Source organism: Sminthopsis crassicaudata, chromosome 5 (assembly GCF_048593235.1).
Source record: "Sminthopsis crassicaudata isolate SCR6 chromosome 5, ASM4859323v1, whole genome shotgun sequence".
Classification (NCBI taxonomy): Eukaryota; Metazoa; Chordata; class Mammalia; order Dasyuromorphia; family Dasyuridae; genus Sminthopsis; species Sminthopsis crassicaudata.
The window spans coordinates 50,207,662-50,227,032 of record NC_133621.1 but is presented as its reverse complement, the minus strand read 5'-3'; the positions used below and the strand labels follow the sequence as shown (position 1 = coordinate 50,227,032).

Sequence of the window (19,371 nt, the reverse complement as noted above, 5' to 3'; positions counted from 1 at the left end):
ACAGGCTAGATTGTTTCATTGGCTCAATTTAGAATGACATTTAGAAAGGAAAGTAAAAACAGCACTCAACTGACTGACCTCTCTGTGAGAGAAGTGAGTGAGACTCAGAACATATCTCACATAAAATTAAAGAAACTGCTTTCCCACTGTTTTTGAGATCAACAAACAACTGTTATACCAATCTCTGAAAAATTTCCTAAGATAAGCTGATTCACCTATATTTTTCATTAAAAAGTTTTTGGCAGGTATATGCATCATCTACTTTGAGATGTGACAAGAAGCAACTAGGACATGAGGTAAAGAACTAAAACACCTCTTGTGACTCAGTTACTTTATCTGTAAAAATGAGAATATTAAATTTCTTAGCCAAAAGATTTCATAAGGACCTTTGAGCACTTAAGAAATCTCATGTGCAGACCAAAAATTTCTATTTAAATCTTAAATAAATGTTCAAAATGTTTTTTTTTAAACTTATCTAAGCAACTTGAAATAGTTTTAGAAATGTTAGCTCCACTCATATGACATAAAAAATAAATTAAGGGAATGGACATTAGGGCTATGGCTATTAATTATGTTATTAAAATGAAAAAAAGAGCAGTTCATAAAACATTCCTGCTTTTACTTGTAACAACAAAAACCTGAGCACTTCCAAGCAATGGACAAATGCCTTAAATGTGGTATAAAGAATGAGTGAAATATTGATATCACAAAAGATAACAAACACAAAAATTACAACAAAGCAAAAACAGACTGATATGAAAATATGAAGAACAAAGAAGGCTAAAGTGAAAGAAGCACATACACTGACTTCGATTATATAAACAGCCAAAAAAAGTCTGCTAAGTACACAGCTAAAACAGAGATTTGAAGAGTACAAACAAAAGACATCATTGTTGATTTTAAATTTTAACAACTTAGACATAATGAACCACAATGTAAGCAGCTAATAGGTTTATGTATTTTGTATATATATTTTTAAATTGAGTTTCTTATTAAGTTAAAAAAATTAAATCTAATTTTTGGGCATTAGCCAATGTAGGAATTTGTTTTGTTTAACAATGTATATTTGTCACAAGGGATTTTCTTTTTCCTAATAGGGCCAGGTGGGAGAAAAAATAAATGATTGTTAATTTTAAAAGTAAAAGAAAATTTAACTTTAAAAATCTTCCTTAGATGATTAAATGATTTACTTAAACAATTGATTAAAAGATAATGATTACAGATTATATTTTCAGATCTTAGATTTCAAGGTAGAAAGAATCTCAGAGGCCATCTTATCTACCCTCATTTTACCCATGAGCCAATGGGGGCCCAGGGAGACTCCTTAATAATTTCTTGAGCAAATATTAAGCAAACACACTTACAGTAAGTACTTGTCCAATAGTGTATTCTTGGGAGATGATCAAAGAAGTCCCATACCAGAATGCCAGTGCATATGAGGCATATATCAGTAGGAAGGCAATTCCTATTGAAATGTTGGCTGTAATAGCTTTCTTTATCCCAAGATTTTTAGCTTCTTCTAAATTTTTGTTGTACCTATAAAAGACAGCAGCAATTTAAAAAATATCCACACTCTCATGAGCAATGTCAGTGCGAGATCAGCAATGTCCTAAAATGCATAATGCCACCCAAATATTTCCCATCAATCCAATATCCAATAACTTAATTAACAAATTAAATTAATAAAGTTTTGCCTCTATTCTCACTGAAGCATAAATTTTTATCCTTGGGAAAAGGGTGACTCCTGATGTCTAGAAACATAACTTCTGTAACTTTTTATTCTTAATTTTAAAAGAAAATTTGATTCACTTTGATTTGAAAGTACTAAGCAGAAAATGCCCATGAGATCTGGTACGAAGAAAATGAAAGCTTATCACAACATATACTCAAGTGACATTTTCAGAAATAGTTGAACTTCTTGATTTTTATAAGTACTATATTATATTCTTTCTTTTTAGCTTCTGTTGCTTCTTTCTTATCCACTCATGTCAAATAAGTTAATTTGCCTTTGTAACTTTCTAAAACTAATTCTATCCCTTCTGACTTCAGATACTTCCTAGCTGTGTGACCCTGGGCAAGTCACTTAATTCAGTTTGCCTCAATTTCCTCATCTGTAAAATGAGCTGGAGAAGGAAATGGTAAACTACTGGAGCATCTCTGCAAAAAAAAAACCCAAACAAACAAACAAACAAAAATCAAATGGGGTCAGGCATGGCTCTCTTCAATAATGAGAGGATCCAAATCAGTTCCAATTGTTCAGTAATGAAGACAGCCAGCTACACCCAGTGAAAGAACTATGGGAAATGAATGTGGACCACAACATAGCATTTCCACTCCTTCTGTTATTGTTTGCTTGCATTTTTGTTTTCCTTCTCAGGTTATTTTTACTTTCTTTCTAAATCCATTTTTTCTTGTGCAGCAAGATAACTGTATAAATATGTATACATATATAGTATTTAACAAATATGTTAATATATTTAATATGTATTGGACTACCTGTCATCTAAGGGTGGGAGTAGGGGTAAGGAGGGAAAGATTTGGAAAAAAAAGGTTTTGCAAGGGTCAATGCTGAAAAATTAGCCATGCATATGTTTTGTAAATAAAAGGCTATTTTTAAAAATGGAGTCAGGAAGAGTCAGATGTGACTGAAAAATGACAGAACTGAAATATATGAGAACTACACATGTGTAGAATTAAAGTATCTATCAACACGATTCTTGACTGGATTTGAGAACTAAACAAAATCCTTTAATTCTAACAATATTCAGCATTTATATGGCATTTTAAATTTTGTAAAGTATTTCATAAAAATATTATTTTATCTTTACCATAATCCTGGTAGATAGGTGTTATTATGAATTCCATTTCACAGATAAAAAATTGAGGCTGAATAAGGGTAATTTACAAGGTCAGTAAGTATCTGAGGTTAAAAACATCATTTATATACAAAATCAACTCTTATTTCACTAAAAAAAAATTGTTCTTTCCACTTCTGGTACTACCTTATGACAAATATTAATTATGTTAAAAGATATATCTAAGTTAGTATTTCAATAATTTTGAAGCTCAGGGTATCTAAGTGCTCATGAAGATCAGTGAAAATTAAAGCCCACTCAGTGACTTTCTCTCTTTGAGTGACAACAAGCACATTATTTTCCCCTCAGGATTAGTCTTGTTATCTCGATCAGTATTATAACTCTCAAGTTTATTAGCTTTTTTTATTGGATCTCTTTGTGACAGAGTTTAACTACTACTTTGGATACAATTTATCCCATTGAATTCCAACTCTCCTTTCTACCTCCAATGCCAAAGTGGTAGTTTCAATGCAGTAAAAGACAAAATAAATACAATTGCTCTGTCATTTGAAGAAACCTTCCAAAATACAGAGCTGGGTGGTACTAAGTGGAAAATTTAGTACATTTGAAGTCTGAAGCTCTTATTTTAAATTAAAGTTAACTTTCTGGGACTTGGTTTCTTCATCTATAAATGGAAAAATAGGATTTGTTGATGGTTCTCAAAATCTCAAAGACTCCTAGCATTTCTATCCTCAAGATCTTTTCAGCACATCAGCACATTCAGCACAAGACTAAATCCATTTTCAAAACAATACTAAGACATAATTTGCTTATTAAAATGCTCCTCCTGTTTCCAACTACCTATCTATATGAGGCTGGATTTTCTTGAAATGCTTCAACCAAAACATCCTATCAAAATAAAAAACATCCAATGCAAATGCAAATATAAAAATTCAGCTGTCTGCTATTAAGCCTTTACATTAAAGAGATTGACAAAAGTGTGAAAACAACCCTCCTCTTCTTTTTGGTTTGGGAAAATATGGTCACTTTTCATTAAAATGTTATTCATGTTAACATATAGTGAGTTTATTATTTTTACTTAAAATGAATTAAAATATAAATTTTAAAAATTTATCAGTTTTAATTTCTAATGATACATATTCATAGACCCATGTACACAAAAACTATTTGGAGTCCTCAATAACTTTTAAGAGTATAATAGAGTTCTGAAGGCAAAAAGTTTAAAAATGACTAGAGTAGATAGATACTCTCCTTTTGATCTCTAAATTTTATGATCTCACAATTTTTTTAAAAGTCAGATCAAGGGGGAGGAAAAGGATAAAACATATCTTCCTAAATAAATCTGCAAATTCCTGCTTTCTTAGATAAAATCTTGGCTCTCAAAAAGATTATTTTTTGTTCATGAACTTTGTCAATACTTTTGAGTTCTTATTCATTATCCAATCTTGCTCTTAGAGATTTGCTATCCACACTAATGAGTAACAAAAACTCAGAGCTGAGGCTCATACCTGTAATCTCATGCCCTTCATGTGTTGTTTACCCAGACTAATGCTGGTGGAAGTCATTTCCCTGACATCAAGCTGTCCCAAGTAGGCAGAAGAAAAGAAAATAATTTAGATTCCAGAAAAGATTAATAAGTAAAGGGGGAGGGGAAAGGGGAAAAGCTAAATATAAAAAGATTTGCTGCTTTTTTTATAGCAATGATAATAACTCAGAGGGAACATGCTAAAGTGGATAGAATGTTTGCTTAAGAATTAAGACAATCTAAATTCAAATCTTGATTTCAACTTTTACTAGCTAGGTCTTGCAAAAGATCATTATGTTAGGTCGATCCCTTGGATTTACCTGCTAGGTTATAGGATATCAAGATTTCCATTTGGGGAGGGAGCTTCTACACTGGTGTACTCTATTATGACAAAACCAGAGATCACAGAATACCATATTCACAGCTTACATTTGAAAAAGTCTTTACTCTTTGTCATGTGCTGTATATGTTATCTCCATGGGTCCTCAAATCAATACTAAGAGACATGGTGTTTAGTGCTGGTCTCCCTATTAGTATTCTTCTCATGGGAAGGCAGAAAATCAAGTCAAGAAAATCAAGATTTTCCTAAGGTGGTGTATATAACCAAGATCTTAATTCTTTGGGGTTTTTTTTAATAACTTAAAAAAAAAACTTTGTGTAACAGTAATTTTTAAAATATTTAAAAAGTAATCCTTAGCAACATCCATTTCTTTCTCATCTTGGATTTAGGTAGTTTGTTTTTCCTTCCTAGTAAATATACTATCTTCTGGTTGTTCTAAGCCTCACTAACAAATCTGAGTTTGTGTAATGACATTTCCAATGTACCAAAATTATTTAAGCTTTTAATATTTTCTCCAAGGTGCTAGTTACTATTAGCATTCATTCATAGTAACAGCAAGTTCTCTTGTCAAAAATATTAAAAACAATTCAGTGGTTCAGAGAGTGGCTCAGGTTCTATCACCTTCTATTGAGTCTATTTACATTAAAGCAGACTGGCAGGCCCCAATGCTGCCAAGTCATTAGGCAGAGTTTCAAGAGAGAAAGTCCATTAAATTTCTTCAGTAAGAAAAAAAAATTTCCTCCACTGTTAGGGCATAAGAAGTGGAGGTCACTGTCCAGACCTCCTTTTGAGCAAAAGTACAGTTCTTCTCTGGATTAGTCCAGTCAATGTTAAATTGAATTAATGGTGAACGAGATGAGGTCTTTCAAGACAGTTGTGAAAATTGAGTAAGGCTTTATCTACTTCAGAGTTTGAGTAGGCCTGAAGGACTTTGGGCATTGATCCAGGGGCATGCCTAAGTCTCCATCCTACTACCTTCCCATGACATCATTTTCTCCTTATCTCAATCAAATATGGGCAACTGTGTACTTATTGGTCAAGTTCAATTTCTTGGGTAGTTCTGGAGTATAGAATGTGAGACCCTCAGCCAATGAGGATGAGGGTCAGTGGTTGGAGGGGGAATTTGCATTAGGGATTAAAGTGTTAACCCTGCCCATAGGAGGTGCTTCCTCCCTTCCATAGCCTGCTCCAAGGTTGGGATGACTTCTCCTGGGAATGCATTAAACTTTGCTTTGCTTCTGGAGATCTCTCCAGCTTTTTTGTTTTTAATTAAATGGTGACCCCCCTCACCATTTCTGAACCACATAGTTTTGGGGGCTAGTCCGGATCACATTACTTGGTAAGTAGGCAAACTCTTGGGTGCTAGCGGGGTGGTGCCCTGCCCTGATTTAGGCAGCCTGCCAGCATCCTGGAGCTTCTCCTTGCTCCCCAAGATAAAGTGGGCCGGAAGTGGAAAAACTCAGAGCAAAGCAAAGGGAGAAACTCCACAGTAAAAATTCCAACCAGCTCCATGTGAGGACAAATAAGTCAAGCAATTTGTTGTGCAGCAATCTAGAAGTAAGCCCCCTGTGAGCCCCTTGAGTCCAGTTCTGGACTCTGGAGGGGTGCTCTGGACAGGATAGGATAGGCCAGGTCTTCTTAGGTGGCTGGGGTCAATTGGTGACAAGTGTTTGGGCATTTTGGAATTTAAATTCCATCCAATTCAATGGGTGTGGCCCAGTCCCAGCTAGTCCTCAAGAAGAGAAATGAGAACAATGATCAGAAAATTCCTGTAGATAGTCCCTTGGGAGATAAGTTAATTAAGTAATAAGGAAAAAGCAAGAAAAAGAAGATAAGGTATAGTTGTTTTGTCTGGGGTGACAAAGATATTGATGGAGGCACTATTTGGCCTAAGTATGGCTCACTTGAAGACTAGATGGGCCAAAAACTAAATTTATGCCTGTTTATTTACGTGCATGATAGTCTCCTTGTTTAAGGAATATGATTAAAAAAAAACTCAGCAGGATTTTAATCTGATCTGATAATTTGATGGGGTTATTTACAAAAATTTAATTCTTTTTTTATTAAAATGAAGAGAGTATTAATGTTAAATGTGAAAGATCTGAACGTTTCTTTTATGTGGAAATGGGATGGACAACATGGGATTTAGAATTTTTCTTTGTGTTGAGTATTTTAAAAGCAAAATAATCTGTGTAATGTTAAACTTAGAACCATCTACTTAAATATGAAAGATAAACTGTATAAACTGTGAACTTTCTAGGATGAATCTTTTACTGTGTTTCTTGAGAACTAGATTCATCTGAAGCTTTGATTAGTGATTAACTGCTGTAGGAGATAAAATCTTTTGGGACTGCAGCTAATGTTTATTTAGACAGGTGTGACTGTCTGCATAGATCATCAAACTCCACCATCTGAAAGAAATATGCCACAGGATACTGAGAAAAAGCTGTTACAGATGGAAGGTCACATTTGGAAATGAACTGGGAGGACTATCTTGGTCTCAACTGAGATAGGATCCTTCTGACTCGATTTCCCAGTGGTTTTCTTTTAAATGAGAACCCACCTGATTATTCCTGACTGGTTTAAGGTGGAATGGTTAAAATTTAGTAAAGTAAAGTAAAACTGCCTTAAATAAATCATGTTCCTGATTTTTCCTCTTACAGCAAATGTCTGTAATCAGATCAAGTAGTCAGTGAGAAAAGCATGTAGATATTTTAATTTGCAGCCCAGCCTGGGAGGACTTTTAGGTAGCTGCTATTATATCTTTTAACCCTTTTACTTACTGGGGCTAAAGTTTCTTTAAGGCTTACTTCCCCTAACTTGTAAGGGGCCACTCCCACTTTGTCAGAGACAATTTCATCATGCCCTAATTAGGCTAAGGGTTCTTCTTCTTTTTCTTTTTTTTTTTTTTTAGGACCCTAAAAGTTAAACTAAGCTGCCTACAGCCTTTTATACTATATGTTGATGGAAAGCAGAGCTATCTCTGGAACCCCAAACCTAGACCCCAGATTTACTTATCAAAGATCTGTACTGTCTTCAGATGCATTTTTCATGTTTTACATGATCATGGGGTGGGAGGGTGCTATATGGAAGACACCCAAACAATTCCCCATTAAATAGTCAGAGAAAATGAAATGGAGGGGAATTCACTCCAGGTGAAGGGAAGCAGGCTTATAGATCAGCTGCCCATGTTGCTGATTGTTTGCCCCAGACCATGACAACTTTAATTCCCTGACTCCTGCATTCCCTCATATAGCTCCCAGGCAAGTAAATTCCGAAAAGAGCCTGCTTACACTCCCCTTACTGGGACTTCAAACTGCTTTGTTTTGTTAACAACACCTGTACAAAAAAAAAACCTTGGGTAAAAGCCTTCCCTTGTAAGGCTCTAGCATTTTTTGTGGGAGAGATCATACTCACTGAAGGGCACATGTTCTATCTATTGTACCTATTCCTTTGAGGAAACCAAAGCAAGAATTTGGGAAAAACTTTGCTTATTATCTATCCTAGGAAAGATGTTTGCATGAGAGGTATTTCTGATAGCCACATTCTTTCTCCAGCCTTCTTCTGGGTGGGGTTCCTGGTTACTGTCCTTAGTTACCTTTATTAACTATTATATTATCTCTACTATCTATTACTCTATAAACTCTCTTTATTCTTTCTCTTTTATTCTTATTTAGTCCTTGCATTTTAATATACTTGTGAGAGTTGCTTCTTCCAGACTCTGAACCATGAAATTCCAACTACTTGGACCTGCTGCTGCTGTGAGCGCCCCGGCCTACAACTCACTCCTCTCCCTTTTTAGTCCGGACCTCACTGGGTGGGTAGTCACCTCTGTGCCCCTGGTCAGCCTGAAGCAGTTTCTTTGGTTTGGTCTTATAGCTACTAGTGGTGTTATATTACTCCCTATCTGCATATCTTGTTTGATCCAATTGATAACTAGAATAGTCCAAAACTCATTATCCAGAATGATTAGGTTGGAAGGGAGAGCTGAAGGTTAGATTGATGGTGTTAAAAGAACAAGGATGGGAGCCAGTGGCCCAAGAAGACCAACTGGAGCCAGAAGGGGATGAGGGAATGTGAAGCTATGATACAAAAATTTGAAGAGATCTCAGTGTACAAATAAGAGGGGGGACTGAACAAAACTGAACAAGACAGTTGTGAAAATCGAGTAAGGCTTCATCTACTTCAGAGTTTGAATAGGCCTGAAGGACTTTGAGCATTGATGCAAAGGCATACCTAAGTCCCCATCCTACTTCCTTCTCATGACATCATTTTCTCCTTATTTCAATCAAATATGGGCAAATATGTACTTATTGGTCAAGTTCAATTTCTTGGGTAATTCCAGAGTTTAGAATGTGAGACCTTCAACCGATGAGGGTTGGAAGGGGTATTTGTATTAGGGATTAAAGTGTTAACCCTGCCCACAAGAGGTGCTTCCTCCCTTCCATAGCCTGCTTCACAGATGGGACACTTTTCCCATGAGAATGCATAATAAACTTTGCTTTGTTTCTAGAGATCTCTCCAGCTTTTTTATTATTATTATTATTAAATGGTGACACCCCCCCACCATTTCTGAACCACCCAATGAAATGAGAGAGAGAGAGAAACCAACCTTTCTAGCTCTTTCTTTTGTCCTCCAAAAGCAATTACAGTTCTAATTGCTGCTAGGACCTCTTCAGCTACTGCTCCAGCTTTTGCGTATGCTAATAATTCTTTATCAGTAAAAGAAGACAATATCTGTTTAGAAAAAAAAAAAAGAAAAATTCACTTTTGATACCATGATTTAGAAATATCTTCACTAAAATTCTACTCTGAAAGCTTATGCTATTATGCAAATAACTCCTGGATATTCTTGAAGGCTATACCCAGGGAAGGTCAATTCTGTGAGGTTCAATGCAGTTAGAAAGCCTCAGTGATGAACTGCTGTCTAAGAATCAGTCTAGGAAAGAAAGAGGGAGGGAGAAAGAGAAAAAGAAAAGGAGGAAAGTAGGAAGGAGGAGGAAAAGAAGGAAAAAAGAAAGAAGAAAAGGAAAAAAGAACAAAGGGAAGGAAGGAGAAAGGGAGAAAGGAAAGGAAGGAAAAAAGACACACTATATATGTGTGTATACATACATATAAATAGATAACTGCATTTAAAATCATTGATTTTCTTTGTAATCTTATATAATTTAAAATTTTTCATAATCTGGTCCCTTCCTGCCTTTCCAGTCTTCCATACATTAACACTTTTCTGCTAATTCTATAGTTTACGGACACTGATCCCTTTGTGTTCCTCATACCCAGTACTCCATCCCCTGAAGACTTGTGCACTAGTTGTGTTCAATACCTGGAATTATTTATTTCCTGGCTTTCTTAAATTCTTCCTTTAAAGATTATTTCTAATTTATCCTATATACACTTTGTATATCACTGATAGCATGTGATCTCCCCCATTACACTATAAGCTCCTTCACAACAAGGACTGTTTTTTGCCTTTCTTTGTATCCCAAATAATTAGCACAGTATCTGGCACATGTAAGTACTTAATAAATGCTAGTTGCTTGACTCTACTTAAAAATTATTCTGAAAAAGGGTCCATGACACAAAAAAAACATCTTGTTTAGGAAGTTACCACATCTATCCCTCCATGCAAAGTAGCCATATGCAACTTTTCTCTCCTGGATATCATGAAATAATAAAATAAATAAAGGGAGTGAGAACCAAGCATACTTAAAAGGCAATTTATGTAGGGTACAATCTATTATAGTTGTCATCTTGATACTGAGATCTCAATCATGTTGGACCAGAAATGGAGAACTGAAGGTAGGGAAAGACCAGTTGGCTACAGAATCTGCAAGCCTGAAAGAGATGCCTAATGCCAGGGGCAACAAAAAACTTCTGTTGTGATCATCTATGGGAAACCCATCTATCTAGCTACCTAGACAGCTCCATTGACCTTCTTTGGTCTGTCAATACCCTCCAATGCCATTACTGCAGTTAAGTCAGTAAGTACTCTAAGCTTTCAATTAAACCAAAAAGGTGGTTGCACTTTAAATACCTTCTTAATTATCTGTATCTAGAACTTAAAAGCCAAATGCCAGCAATCAAACAAATGTACATAAATATTATCACATAGCCAATTAATTATAGTAGCTCTTATTAAACTTTTAAACCATTCAGCTAATTCAGTGATAAATGCGTATTTAAGGGATGCAGAGTCATTAGGACTGCAACTGCAAAGATCTATTATCAATAGGTAACCTCGTGCAGAGAGCATTAAATCTGGAAATCAGAGAAAATCAAATTCATATACTTCCTCAGACACATACCAGCTGTGTGATTCCAAGTAAGCACCTAACCTTCGTAAACCTGGTTGCCTCATTGGCAAAATGGGGATAATAATAGCATCTGTCTCACAGTGGTATCAAGGATCAAGTGAAATAACAATGATAACAGCTATTATTTATTTTGTAAACCTTATATAACTATAAAAATGTTAGCAATTAGTTATGTCTTTTCTATCCTTATTTAGTCCAAACTATCTCACATTAACCAAATTTCACACACACACAACCATTTTTAACAGAAAAAGGCAAAATGATAAAACACATTTTCAATAAAGAAACCTTGAGCTATTATTACCAGTGATCAAACATCACTTTGCAAAAATTAATTACAGAAAGGCAAGCTACTATTAGTGATTACTAACTCCCAGAATTGCATTGTTGGTTAGCAGACATAACTTCTCCATCCTTCAATATTCTTAGCACAGTCTAAATACCAACAATATGTAAATGAGGCAGTGTCCATAGTGCCTCCTAGCTAGCCTCAGAGACAAGAAAATCTGCTTGGCCACACAGTAGCTAAGTGACCTAGGCTAAACATGAGACTCTCCAGGTTCTAGACAACTTTCTAAGACTATAAATGGCAATATATTATATTGGCAAAAAAAGAGTTCCCTACAGCATATTTTAAGCCCAGACCAGAAAATAACCAAGTAAATAATGAAGATAATAAAAACTTGCAGAAGCATAATGCTATATAGATAACAAAGCATTTTAGATATGTTATCATATTTTATCCTCTAAGATGGAGAGAAGTAATATAGGGTAATGAAAAGAGCACCAAATCTAGGATCAAATCCTAAAAGAAAATTGGATAATATTATTTAACTTCTCTATGCTTCAGATTTCACACCAGTAAAATAAGACAATTGGTCTAAATTATCAATAAGAACATATTCAAGCTCAAAATCTCTGATACTATGAACCCAGAGTAATTATATTCATAAGGAAACTGAGGCTCAAATATTTCTCAGTCACATACATAAGTGGAGACTCAATTCTACAACACCTACTTCTTCCTACTAAGAGGAATGATACTATATAATATAGCAAGATAAGTTATGTTACTTATCTTGCTATATTATGTTAATTATGAAATTATATTCATTATCCTGAACTTACCAAGTCAATAAAGGGAGCTAATTCATTTGGAAGTGATTTTCTTTTTCTCCCCTATTTAATAGTATTTTTTCCCCAATTACATGTAAAAATAGTTTTTAACATTTACTTTAAATAAGATTTTGTGTTCCAATTTTTTCTCCCTCCCTTGCCCCCAAGGGAGCAAAGCAATCTGATATGGGTTATATATGTATGATCATGTTAAACATATTTCCATATTAGTCCTGTTCTGAAAGAAGAATCAGAACTAAGGGGAAAAGCCAGAAGAAATAAAAATAAAAACAAAAAACAAAAAAAAATATGAAATAGTACACTTCAATTTGCATCAGATTTCATAGTTCCCTTTCTGGATGTGGATGGCATTTTCTATCATGAGCCTTGGAAATGTCTTGGATCATTATGTGGTTGAGAAGAGCTAATTCTTTCATAGTTGATTATTGTACAATGATGCTGTTACTGTGGGTAATGTTCTCCTGATTCTGCTTATTTCATTTGGCAACAGTTCAAGTAAGTCTTTCCAGATTTTTCTGAAATTCACCTATTCATCATTTCCTAGAGCAAAATAGTATTCAATTACATTCATATACCACAGCATGTTCAGCTATTCCCTCAATTTCAAATTCTTTGCCATCACAAAAAGCTGCTATAAATATTTTTTGTACATAGGTCTTTTCCCTTTCTTATTATTTCTGTGGGATATAGACCTAGTAGTGGTATAGCTGCCTCAAAGAATATGCAGTTTTATAGTCCTATGGGGATAGTTTGGAAGTGATTTTCAATCAGCAAGGATGAAAAGAAAAAAACTATGCTGTTCAATCACCATCACTTCACCAAAATGCCGATTAAAACCATAGGGAGGGATGATGTTGGTCCCTCAATTCCTCAAGCATCCCAGTATGCTAGAGTTTATTTTAGGCATTTTGAGAAGCAATATGGAGTAGTGGATAAAGTCTGTCTTAGAGTCAAGAAGACAAATCCTGGCCTCTAACACATTCTCTTTTTTTGACCACTGGCAAGTCACTCAACCTCTTAGTGTCCTACATGACCCTTTAAGACAAGAGGTCTTAATCTTTTTTCTGTATCATGGACCCCTTTGATAGTGTGAATAAACCTATGAACTCTTTCTCAGAAGAATTTTTCCCATTGTATTATATAAATGACCTATATTTACAAAAGAAAATTACTTTTGTTGAATTACAATTATCAGAATATTAAAGCAAATTCACTGAATCCAGAACAAAAACTCTTATTCTTTGACTAAAACATTAAAAAAAAAAAAAAAACAGGATTGATTAACCTTGGTAGAGAGTCTGCTCATTGCTGAAATGACAGGCTCAGACCAGAATTGCATTTTGTATTCTTAGTCTATATACATGTGGTGTTGGACTGTTGTTGTACAACAATGTGTCTTTTAGTCTTAAGTGGGTTCAAAGAACATCTATTAAGTCAGAAGATCTAAGTTGCATTAGTATCAGAAGACCATAACACCAAAATTCCATATCCTTGAAAGAGTAAAGAAATAAAAGCCACACTATAAAATGAGTATATTATTTTTTCTAAATTTCTCCAATGAATATAGCCTGAATTACCCATGCTAGTATTCTATCATCAGGATTGTTAAGTAACAAGAATTTCAAATTCATAGAATGATTTTTAGCCACAAAGAGACATAAATTTCATCTGATTAATCATCAAGGAGAAACTTCTGCTACTTCTCACTTATTTTTAATGGAAGGTCTAAAGCCCAGTGAACAGAAGGAGCTGTTGGTTCAATATGTATGGTAGGTGTTTTTTATTTATCAGTGAGAAACATCTCTGTAAAAATTCACAGGTTTTACATACCTTTGCCCAGATGGCAGCTGACAGGCCAAGGACGGGACTAATGGCCAGAATCACAAGGGTTAGCTTCCAGCCTCTTGTAAATCCAACTATAAAACCTGTGAAGAATGTTGCTACTGCTTGAAAGAGCATTCCTATTTTGTCTCCAATTCCTTCATTAATTTTGGAGACATCACTAAAAAAAAGAATATAAATACTACTGTCAAAAATCATAAACATTTAAATCATTTTCTACTAAGTTTAAGGTTATTTCTAATACTGTAAAACAAGGGTCAAAAGCCTTCTAATTTTTGTTCTACCAAATTGAATATTTACTACACAGAACTATGGCACACATGTGTGCACACATATGTGCTCCAAAACAACTAAGCTCAGACATTACAAATAGCTCAAGAGGTCTCCTTTCCCGGGGGAAAAAGTTAAGAAGCAAACTATCCATATTCACATTTTTTAAAAAATTGTTATTGTTAAGTCTAAAAATACATACTTTCATGTCAAGATGCATAAACCAAACAGGCATTGTCAACATAAGAAGAATAGGGTCAATTTTGTACACTCCGTAATCTCATTCAAAAATCACTATTAAATACAAGTATAAGCCCCACTTTGTGATACAAAAATAAATAGAAAACAGTTCCTGTCCTCAGAACACTTATTATAATGTAGCAATTATTTCCTTCAGAGTTAGTTAGATCTCTTAAAAATAAGAAGAAATTTAAAAATCATTGAAAAAAAAGAATCAGCTTCAAGTTAAATATCTAATAATATACTTACTCAGTTAGTCGAGTGTTCAGTTCCCCAACATCATGGACATCAAACCAACCAATTTCCTGGCGCATTATTGCATGGAAAAAATTTTCTCTAATTTTCTTAACTTGCCGTCCAGCAGCTAAGGTCCAGAATGAAACCTGAATGTAGGCAGCAACGAGTACCCCAAAACCCACTCCACTATAATAATATGCATAACTGAAAAACACCAAAAAAGCACTGCGTTAGAGACAATTTGACTTTTTCTACTCACTCTCAATTTTCCTAATCTGACCATCCTTAAGAAGCAGATTGGGTCATAAGCTGAGATAAATATCTGCATCATTGTTGGCTATTATTTATCTTTATAGCAACAGTTTTCCCGCCCTATTGCTTTTTTTCTAACTATTAATGAGTAAGATAGCTTCTGCAGGTGGGTCAGTGTTCAATCAGATGACTGAATCAAGAACAGTAACATTCTCTAGTGTCCTGGGGTACTAATTAACCCCATTCCAAATATAGGAAAATTTCTAGGAAGCCCATTATCTCCCCCACAAGGGTTTATTTCCGTTTTTAAAACTATTTTCCATAATAATAATGTGATATAGCAAATAAGGCACTTCTAACATCAGCCCCCAACTATCTAGAGAAGCCAAAATTCTCTGGACTGGTTCTTTGAAATTTAAATACACATATACACACACACACACAGAGCTGTCAAACAATTATTTTTAAAGATGAAATGTCAGCATACCCAAAATAAAGTGCAATTGTATTATAACTGAAGTTCACAACTTTTGACATTTCACTATTCCATGTATGTGAGTATGTGTGCGTAAATTTTGTGCAAATTATACAAATAAGCAGAAAATAGCATCTCAACATTGCATAATTAAATATTTTATCATAATCAAACATCTTGGCACATGGTCCTTCCCTAGAAGTTATGAGGTAAGTACAACAGATAATTTTGATCAGAGCAATAAACCAATAAACCTTTGGTTAAAGAATTACTCACTGGTGAATTATTATCCCAGTGTTGGTAATCTCTAGTAGAAGAGAGCTAAATAGTTATTCTAAAGTAAGATTAACACCAGTATTGCTCTGGTCTAAAACAATCCATGGTCTAGAATCCCATATATTTGTTATTAGTTCTATATTTTTTAAACAAAACAAGAATTTTTAAAAATTCAAGCAGTCATTACATTTCCATTTGAAGTGAAATACAAAAAATAATAAATAAACTTTGGATGGACATTGAAATTTGTAGCTTCTCCAAAAGGCTCAAATGCCTTTCTAACCTATCCTGCAATAACAGGTCTTATCCTTTTCATGTCATAACCTTTTTCACTTCCTTTCTCACTTATATTATGTATTTTAGTAACTTCTAAATTTAAATCTTTCTTAAATTTTTTAAATTATTAATCAAGGGAAAACCAGATGTTATACAAGGAGGAAAAGATAGAAATAAAGGGTATTGGAAAGTTGGCTGTAGCTAAACAAAAGTGATCATTTTACCTCCAGATGGCATAATTTGGCTATATGAGTATAATGGAAAAAACTGAGAAATAAATTAAAATTCTTTGAATTCAATGATTTATAAGAATTAAATGGTTGACAAAATGTTTTAAAAATAATATTGAACCTTTATTTTTGTTGTTATTATTATTACTAATAATTTTGAAATTGGGTCCCTATCTCCCTCACACTGAAGTACAGTGACCATTTATCACCACTAGAAGTTTGAATCCACTCTTCTTAATTGAGCTGGTTCACCCCTCCTTAAGAAAGATGGGTGTTCTTTTGCTCTTGGGGCCTCGTTATATTGGTACCACATTTAGTGCAACACCCAATTTGCAATAGCCTTCAGAATTTTTGGAGATCACATGATTTACCATTATCAACTTCTTTTAATAGCAGGAATTACAGGCATGTACTACCACATCTGGCAAGAGTGTATGTTTTTAAAAGCTATGCAAATCCTTTCACATATTCTATTAAAGGATAAACCAATGCATTGGCTATTAAGCAAAGAAAATTTACCAAAACCTTAAATGAACATTATTTTGTAAATAATGAAGGCTGCTTCCATATTACATCATCTAGATACTAAGCAACAATATAATTACTGATAATATTCATTCTTTTATTAGCATTGCATAAACTGAAGGCATGATTATCATAACAAAAACAATAAAAACTTATCTGATAAAAATAAGAAATATAGCGAATTACTTGGTCATATCCTTTTCCAGTTTATCAAAGATCACTTTACCTTCACAAAAAAGAAAGAAAAAAATTAAATTAAATACATATATCTTATACATATCATCTTTAAAATATACAATCATTTAATATCACTATATTTCCATAAGTAAAAAGCTATTCCTACTCTATTTTAAGATTTAGATGTTAAAAAGAATTGCCAGTCTTTGCTATATGTACTATCCATATTTTATGCATAAATTATAATATGATAATGGATAGATTATAATTTTCCTATTTTAAAACAGAAAAAAACATCTTTTCTAAGACTCATGCTTGTAAAAATAACATATAATAATATAATAAAACATCTAATTTTATATCTAGCATTTATGAGATTTCAAAACATTACTTAATATTACATATAAATTGAATTCTTAAACCACAATACATTTGGATTTGGGTTTTTGGTTTTTTTTTTCTTTTTGGTAGGATATGTGATATTGGTGGGACAGGTGAGGAACTCTCATTCTAGATAATTCCCTCTTCTCCCACTTAAAATTTTAGAGTTGCGTGGGTCACTGAGAGATCCACAGCATTCATTTATCCAGTTTTATTATATTAAATCTTTAAGAACTACCTAGGAATACTGTGTAAGAGAAAGAGCAGGGTTAAAAGACCCCAGTTAAAGCCTTGACTCAGACATTTATTAGTCATAAGGTCTTAGCCATGATACAGCCCTTCTGTGCTTCAGTTTCCTTATCTATAAAACAAGATCATAGTTGGACTGTCTAGAGCTCAAATGGTTGTAAAGAAGAAATACATGTGCCTATAACTAATAACTATACAAAGGTGAGTTAAGACAACCAAGAAAAGTTATTTGTAATACTGCTGAAACAACTTTTAAACTCTGAACTTTAGAAAATAACTTCGAACTATTACACAGTATTGTGAGCACTCAAGTTCGTAATAAGCTTAGGTTAGAGAACAGGACTAAGGCTAATGCAAAGGGAGGATTGAGAAAATTATGACTACTTTTGTTGCTGTTTCTTTTTCAATTATGTTTCACTCTTTGTGACCCCATTGGGGATTTTCTTGGCAAAGATGCTGGAGTGGTTTGCCATTTCCTTCTTCAGCTCATTTTACAGATGAGAAAATTGAGGCAATTGGGGTTAAGTGACTTGCCCAGGGTCACACAGATAGTGTTAAATGGCTGAGATCAGATTTGAAATCAGGTTCTTCTGAGTTTAAGAATAGTGCTCTATCCATTTCACCATCTAGCTGCCCCTCTTTGCTTCATTTCTTACCCAGCCTTAATCACTTGATTTGGCAATGCTTCCATAAACTGAGACCTGGGAAAGACCTTAACTTAAAAAGGTCAAGGTCTCCCATTGCATTCTGGCCATCTCTAGTTGTCCTGATCTATATCTTTCTCCTGGACTGGAGGAAAGAATAAGACTGGTGACTTTACATAGCCTATATACATTTATGGATATAATGTATGCATGGATATGCATTTGTATACACATACATGTACATATGTTTACATATGTAGTTATTTTCTAATTGTCTCCCCATTAGAATATAATTCCCTAGAGGACGGAGATTATTTTAACTTCCTTTATTTCCCAGGACTTGTTGATTGATTGAAACTTTGATCCTTTAGAAGGAAAGTAAAGTTTGCTTTGACTACTGCAATAATTGGATAGAGGTAAATATCACTTCTTTAGCATCATAGTTCTCTCTCAGTTGATTATTGCCTTTAACATTAGGACAGATGTCCTGGTCATGGAAAAACTGACATTTCCAAATTGGCTCTATTTCCTAAGATTTCAGTCTCTACCACTAGCATTTTTCCAAAGCATCAAAACTTTCAGTATTACCTACAATTTACCACTATTGTTTATAGTGTTATCTATTTGCTTTTTTAAAAAATGCATTCATCTGTTTTAACTTCCTCTCTTTGTGATCTCCTGGGCAAGTCACTAAACACCTATATGCCTCAAGTCATTGCATAAGACTTCTCTACTAAATTAAGATAGGGTTTAGTGTACACTCATAAGGAGAGTGTTCACTCCTGAATCACATTAACTTAATCCCAGATTTTTAATGTATTCACATATCTTCCTTTTTCTTTCCATTTCTACTTTCCCTACCACAGCCACCATCACCACAAGTCTCTCTTCACTTCACAGCTAAATTGTTTCCTGGATTAAATATTCAGTTTTTCACATTTTAATCTATCCTGAATTGGCATCTTTAATGCACTCTGTCAACAAACTAATTTTGAAATACGACTTTCATTATGTCACTCCCCTTGCTCTAGAACTCTACTTCTTCCTATTAGATCTAAAATTTTTATTCCATATTTTAAAACCCTCCATCGCCTGACCCACTCTGCTCATATAATTTTATTTTTCCTTACTCTCTTTTCATGAATCTTTTATGTTCGTATGG

General features: G+C 34.1%; 1 protein-coding gene across 9 annotated transcripts in view; it reads right to left on the bottom strand.

Annotated features, from left to right (window-relative positions):
• ABCB1 (ATP binding cassette subfamily B member 1) overlaps window positions 1-19,371 on the bottom strand; it is a 193,776-nt gene that overhangs the window by 49,353 nt on the left and 125,052 nt on the right. For all 9 annotated transcript variants that reach the window (XM_074266626.1, XM_074266632.1, XM_074266629.1 and 6 more), the window contains 5 exons: window positions 16,945-16,984; window positions 14,737-14,928; window positions 13,966-14,137; window positions 9,294-9,418; window positions 1,365-1,536 (listed from right to left, as the gene is read on the bottom strand). In XM_074266626.1, the coding sequence (XP_074122727.1) occupies window positions 1,365-1,536; window positions 9,294-9,418; window positions 13,966-14,137; window positions 14,737-14,928; window positions 16,945-16,984 (701 nt within the window). The remainder of the gene's footprint in view (window positions 1-1,364; window positions 1,537-9,293; window positions 9,419-13,965; window positions 14,138-14,736; window positions 14,929-16,944; window positions 16,985-19,371) is intronic.